The 6,692-nt window shown below is 44.8% G+C and overlaps 2 protein-coding genes across 2 annotated transcripts; one reads left to right on the top strand and one right to left on the bottom strand.

The window, feature by feature from the left end:
• On the top strand, positions 1–792 carry ENH_00016810 (hypothetical protein; the record flags this gene model as incomplete). The annotated part of the gene is made up of 1 exon (XM_013579226.1): positions 1–792. A coding segment is annotated over one exon (792 nt), but the record flags the coding sequence as incomplete, so codon positions are not given.
• Positions 793–2,998: 2,206 nt separating this feature from the next.
• On the bottom strand, positions 2,999–3,953 carry ENH_00016800 (hypothetical protein; the record flags this gene model as incomplete). The annotated part of the gene is made up of 2 exons (XM_013579225.1): positions 2,999–3,754; positions 3,882–3,953. 2 exons carry the CDS (start codon positions 3,951–3,953, stop codon positions 2,999–3,001), a joined length of 828 nt encoding a protein of 275 aa, XP_013434679.1.
• Positions 3,954–6,692: the final 2,739 nt, after the last annotated feature.

The raw sequence follows: 6,692 nt of genomic DNA, 5'->3' as shown, positions 1-6,692 counted from the left end.
GCAGCAGCAGCAGCAGCAGCAGCAGCAGCAGCAGCAGCAGCAGCAGCAGCAGCAGCAGCAGCAGCAGCAGCAGCAGCAGCAGCAAGTGCGGCGGGAAGGAGGAGGCAGCCAGCGCAGAAAACACGCACCAACAGCAGCAGCAGCAGCTGCTGCAGCTGCTGCTGCGTCTGCTGCAGCAGCAGCAAAAACGGCGCGAAAAAAGCAGCAAAAACCGCAGAAACACCGCAGCAGCAGCAGCAGCAGCAGCAGCAGCAGCAGCAGCAGCAAAGGGGACTGACGGCAGAACTGCTTGGAGAGCTGAGTGACAACATTGTCTCCTTCCGCAAGAATAGTCCCCCCCGGAGTTGTGGGCTGGCCGTAGCAGGAGACAGGGGCCCCACAGTCGTCGACGCAGGTCTTGTCCTGCAGCAGCCAACTGAAGGAGACAGTTGTCTCCTTTTGGGGCCCCTCGGGGGCCCCCTGTGTCTCCTCCTGGGGGCCCCCGGGGGCCCCCCCGGAGGCCCCCGCAGTACCCTCTTGGGGGGCCAAAAAGGCCTCCGAAAAGGAGACAGGAGACACACATCGCCACAAGTCCGAAGAGTCTCTTCGCGCCACCGCAGAGGGCCCGCACAAAGCGTCCAGAGTCTTCTGCACCCGAGAAGTGTCTGCAGCAGCAGCAGCAGCAGCAGCAGCAGCAGCAGCAGCAGCAGCAGCAGCAGCAAGGCAGCAGCAGCAGCAGCAGCAGCAAGGGAGCAGCAAGGCAGCAGCAGCAGCAAAGGAGCAGCAGCAGAAGCGGAGGATAGAGAGATTTGATTGGAGGGGCAGGGGCTGCTGTGCTGCTCTGAGTGTCTCCGTTTTAGAAGTGTCTCCTTTCTGAGTCAAAGTGTCTCCTTTTATTATCTAGAGGAAAGAATAAATTAAAAGAAATTAAATTAAAATAAAATAAATTAAATTAAATTAAAAGAAAACAAAGAATAAAAAGGAGACAGTTGAAGAGACCAGAAACATCAGACTGAAAGGAGACAATTAAAAGAAAAAGTTAGAAACAAAGGAGACAACTGAAGTAAAAGGGACAGAAAAATAAAAGGAGACAATTAAGAAAGGAGACAGTTGAAGTAAAGAGGACATCAGAAATAAAAACAAAGAGACAATTGAGAAAAGGAGACAGAAAAATATAAAAAAAGAGACAATTAAGAAAGGAGACACTTGAGAAAGGAATTCAGAAAAATAAGGAGACAGTTGAAGACGGAGACAACAAATGGAGAAGGAAATAATGAGACAGTTAAAAAGAGACAGTTAAAAAGAGACAGTTAAAAAGAGACAGTTAAAAAGAGACAGTAAAAACAAACCAACAAACAAAAGCAAACAAGACCACTAAAAGGAGACAGCAGAAATAAACTGCAAACAAACAAAGAGACAACTAAAAGGAGACAGCAGAAATAAACAAACAAACAAACAAACAAACAAATAAATAAACAAACAAACAAACAAACAAACAAACAAATAAATAAATAAATAAACAAACAAACAAACAAACAAACAAACAAACAAATAATAAATAAACAAACAAATAAATAAATAATAAACAAATAAATAAATAAATAATAAATAAATAAATAAATAAAGAATAAATAAATAAGAAATAAAAACGGAGACAGTGAGGAGCTGACGACAGAACTCGGAGAGAAGAAGGTCAGGGTCGAGGCTGAGGTGTCTCTCTTTGCGAAAAGTGTCTCCTTTTAATTTGGAGACAGTTTGGAGACTGAGGGCCCCCTGGCAAGGCAGGGGCTGCATGCAGGAGTCAATGCACTCCGGACTTCTCCGAAAAAGGTCTATTTCACTTTCCATAAAACAATAAAACTGATTTGTCTCCTTTCGAAAACGCCCCACAACGAAGGAGACACCTGCCGCCTCTCCGGTGTACGTACACTGCAGGTCCACGTACGCCTGCGCCCCGCTGCTCGTGTTCGAGTCAATCCCGTAATAGGAGACACCTGCAGCAAATAGATAGCTTTTTTAAACCCTTTTAAACCCTTTTGAACCCTTTTAAACCCTTTTAAACCCTTCTAAACCCTTTTAAAACCCTTTAAACCCTTTTAAATCCTTTTAAAACCCTTTTAAAACCCTTTTAAAACCCTTTTAAACCCTTCCAAACCCTTTTAAACCCTTTTAAACCCTTTAAACCCTTTTAAAGCCTTTCGAAATCATTTAAAACCTTTTAAACTCGCCTAGACCCTTTTAAACCCTTTTAAACCCTTTTAAACCCTTTTAAAACCCTTTAAACCCTTCTAAACCCTCTTAAACCCTTTTAAAACCTTTTAAACTCTTTGCAAATCATCTAAACCCTTTTAAACCCTTTTAAAGTCGTTCCAAATCATCTAAAACCTTTTAAAATCATCTAGACCCTTTTAAACCCTTTTAAACCCTTTTAAACCCTTTTAAACCCTTTTAAACCCTTTTAAACCCTTTTAAACCCTTTTAAACCTCTTAAACCCTTTTAAACCCTTTTAAAGGCTTTTGAAACCATTTAAACCCTTTTCAAACCTTTTAAACCCTTTTAAAACCCTCAAAAACCCCTTGAAATAATTTGAAACCTCGTGAAGGTTTAAAAACCCTTTTAAACCCTTTCAAAACCTTTTAAACAATTCTAAACTCTTTTAAACACTTTTAAACACTTTAAATCCTGGAGAGACAAAAAGGAGACAAAAAGGAGACAAAAAGGAGACAAAAAGGAGACAAAAAGGAGACAAAAAGGAGACAAAAAGGAGACAAAAAGGAGACAAAAAGGGGACACAAGGGAAACTAAAAAAGCAAAACAGGAAACGAAAAGGGGACAAAAACGACAATAGGGGAGACATGAAGAAGGAGACAAAAAAGGAAAAAAGGACATTAAAAAGGAGACAAAAAAGAGAGAAAGGGACATGAAAAAGGAGACAAAAAAAGAAGAAAGAAGAGATCAAAAAGGAGACAAAAAAAGAAGAAAGAAGAGATTAAAAAGGGGACAAAAAAGAAAAGAATTTTAAAAGGAGAGAAAAGAAACACAAAAGGGCCCAGGTGTCTCCTCACCTTGTTCAGCAAGGGACACTTTCCGGAAAGTCTGCGGAATCCATTTTTTTGTCTCCTTTTTGGATTTCCATTTTGTCTCCTTTTGCCTTTTCTTTTCCCTTTCATTTTCATTTCCACTTTCCCCTTTATTTTCCGTCTCCTCTTCTGTCTCCTCCCCTGTCCCCTTTAGTGTCTCCTTTCCCGTCTCCCCCCGGGGGGCCCCCCGGGGGGCCCCCTGGGCCCCCTGGCTGCGAAGTTGTTCAATAAGAAGATGGGTCTCTTTGCTTTTGACACTGACTTGGTAAGCAGCAGACACAAAAGTTTTGCTGCTGCTCTCTGCTGCTGCTGCCAGCTGCTCAAAGGAGACACTTCGTCGGGGGCCCCCCACCAGTCTCCTCGACCCTCCATACAGAGGGTCGTGCGGGTTCTCCAACTTCAGAGACGCCCGGGGGGCCCCCGGGGGGCCCCCCGGGGGGCCCCCCGGGGGGCCCCCGGGGGGGCCCCTGGGGGGGCCCCCAGGGAGGCCCCCTGGGGGGCCCCCGGGGGGGGCCCCAAGGGGCCCCCTGGAGGGGCCCCCAGAAGAACCCCTGGAAAGGCCCCCGGGGGGGGTCCCAGAGGGGCCCCCAGAGGGGCCCCCAGAGGGGCCCCCGGGGGGGCCCCCAGAGGGGGCCCCTGGAGATGTCCTAGAGAAGGTACCAAAGGAGACACTTGAGCCGGAGACAGTCTCCGTCTGAGGCACATGGGCGCAGTCACTGCAATTAGATTGCTGCTGCTGCTGCTGTTGCTGCTGCTGCTGCTGCTGCTGTTGCTGCTGCTGCTGCTGCTGAGGCTGGGGATGCTAGGGCTCCCTGACTCACTATAAGGAAGGCCCCAGCAGCAGCAGCAGCAGCAGCAGCTGCTGCTGCTGCTGCTCTCCGAAGACCGCGCATGGTGTGTCTCCTCGAACGCTCAGGCTCTCAAGCAGCAGCAAGAATATCTGCTGCTGCTGTCCAAGCAGCAGCCGGTGTGGCTGCGGCTGATGAGTTATATTTCAGAAAAAAATCAAACTCCTGGTAGAGACTCTGGAGAGGCCAGCAGCAGCAGCAGCAGCAGCAGCAGCAGCAGCAGCAGCAGCAGGCGAACCAATGGTCACTCTGGGGTAATTGCAGCCGATCAGGGGCCTCCAGGGACTTCAAACCCTAAACCCTAAACCCTAAAATGGACAAAATGTTAAAATGTTGTTTGAAATGCTGAAGAGCCGAAGAAAAAGCCCCAAATTTGAGGGTTTAGGGTTTAGGGTTTAGGGTTTAGGGTTTAGGGTTTGGCCGGACTCAGCGCTCGCCAGCCGCTGCCGTCGATTGCTGCTGCTGCCTTTTTCTTCTTTTTTATTTAATTTATTTATTTTTTAATTTAAATAAATAAATTAATTTAATTTAACAAATTTAAACAAACAAAAGCAGCAGAGGGGCCCCACTTTTGCTGCAGACACACTCAGCAGCAGCAGCAGCAGCAGCAGCAGCAGCAACAGCAGCAGCAGCAGCAGTAGCAGCAGCAGTGGCAAACCCTAAACCCTAAACCCTCACCCTCAAACCCTAAACTGCAGCCACCAAACTCCTGACTGTAAATTCTAAACGCGAAACTCAAACTCTACACACTAAACGCAAACCCTAAGCACTAAACCCAAACCCTAAACCCTAAACCCTAAACCCTAAACCCTAAACCCTAGCGTGGTGATGCAGCCTCCAATCCTGAGCATGCCATATTCGCCTACGCGCCACTCCCTAAACCCTAAACCCTAAACCCTAAACCCTAAACCCTAAACCCTAAACCCTAAAGTCTTAACTCTAAACCGGAACAGTCTAGCAATTGCTCTGCGTTCTCTTAAAAACATTGCGAGAAGCCGCAGCAAAGTCTGCTGCTGCTGCTGCTGCTGCTGCTGACGCCGCTGCTGCTGCTGACGCCGCTGCTGCTGCTGCTGCTGCTGCTGCAGAAGCGGGACTAGACCCCCTCCTGCTGCAGCTGCGCTGGCAGCAGCAATCCAGCAGCAGCAAACCAGCAGCAGCAGCACTCTAATATGCACCGGCAGCAGCAGCAGCAAAGGCACTGCTGCTGCCCTCATAACAACAAACATAAACCCTAAACCCTAAACCCTAAACCACCACAGCAGCAAGCCAGCAGCAGCAGCAGCAGCCGTTGCAGCAGCAACCTGATCTACAGCGGCAGCAGCAGCAGCAAACGGCCTGCTGCTGCCCTCATAACAACAAACAAGCATAAACCCTAAACCCTAAACCCTAAACCCTAAACCCTAACGAAGAGATTGCACACAGCAAACAAAGGGCAACTAAAAGGAGACACCAGGCCCTAAAAAAGATAAATAAAACAAAGAGACAAAAGAAACAAAGGAGACAAAAGGAGACAAAAAGAAATAAAAAAGAAATAAAAAAGAAATAAAAAAGAAATAAAAAAGAAATAAAAAGAAATAAAAAAGAAATAAAAAGAAACAAAAAGAGATAAAGAGACACAAAGGAGACACACTGAACACTGCAGCAGCAAAAGGAGACACAGAGCAGCAGCAGAAATCCAACTTTTGCTGCTGAAAGGAGACACCACCTCTCTGTCTCCTTTTATTTCTTTGTTTTTTATTTCTTTTTATTTATTTCTTTTTATTTCTTTTTTACTATTATTTGTTTTAGTTCTTTATTTCGTTTTGTTTCTTTTTATTTATTTCTATTAACTTCATTTCTTTTTATTTTATTTTATTTTTGTCTCTTTTTGTCTCCTTTCTTCTCAGTCTCCTCCGAAGTCTTTTTGTCTCCTTCAGTCCCTTCTTGCTTTGTCTCTTTTATCTTCTTTTGTCTCTTTTTTTAAATTTCTTGTAAACTTTTTTGTCTCTTTTTATCTCTTTTTGTCTCTTTTTTTCTTTTTCTTTTTTTGTCTCCTTCGGGCCTTTTTTGTCTCCTTTTTGTCTGCTTTTTTGTCCCTTTTTTGTCTCCTTTTGTCCCTCTTGGTGTCTCCTTTTAAATTTCTTGTAAACTTTTTTGTCTCTTTTTATCTCTTTTTGTCTCTTTTTTTCTTTTTCTTTTTTTGTCTCCTTCGGGCCTTTTTTGTCTCCTTTTTGTCTGCTTTTTTGTCCCTTTTTTGTCTCCTTTTGTCCCTCTTGGTGTCTCCTTTGTCTCTTCCAATTTGCTCCCTCCCCAGTCCCCTTTTATCCTCCCTTTTGTCCCTTTTTGTCTCTTTTTTGTCTCTTTTTTGTCTCTTTTTTGTCTCTTTTTTGTCTCCTTTTGTCTCCCTTTTTGTCCCTTTTTGCCTCCTTTATTGTCCCTCGTTTTCCCTTTCTGTCCCTTTTTTTGTCTCCTTTGTTGTTTCTTTTTTGTCTCCTTTTTGTTTCTTTCATCTCCATTTGAGTCTCCTTTTTGTCTCCTTTTTTGTCCCCTTTTTGTCTCCTTTTATCTCTTCCACTTCTTTTAAATTTCCTCTAATATCTTTCTGTCTCCTTCAAACTTCTTCAACCCTCCATTGTCTCCATTTGTCTCCTTTTTGTCTCCTTTTTGTCTCTTTTTGTCTCCTTTTGTCTCCTTTTAACTTCTCCATTGTCTCCCTTTTAGTCCTTTTTGTCTCTTTATGTTCATTCCAAAGAGACCAGCAGCAGCAGCAGCAGCAGCAGCAAAAGTGTCTCCTTTTGTGAGGAC

This window comes from Eimeria necatrix, genomic scaffold (genome assembly GCF_000499385.1).
Source record: "Eimeria necatrix Houghton genomic scaffold, Enh_scaff1547, whole genome shotgun sequence".
Taxonomy (NCBI): domain Eukaryota; phylum Apicomplexa; class Conoidasida; order Eucoccidiorida; family Eimeriidae; genus Eimeria; species Eimeria necatrix.
The sequence above is the reverse complement of the archived record's forward strand: the minus strand, read 5'-3'. Positions and strand labels throughout refer to the sequence as shown.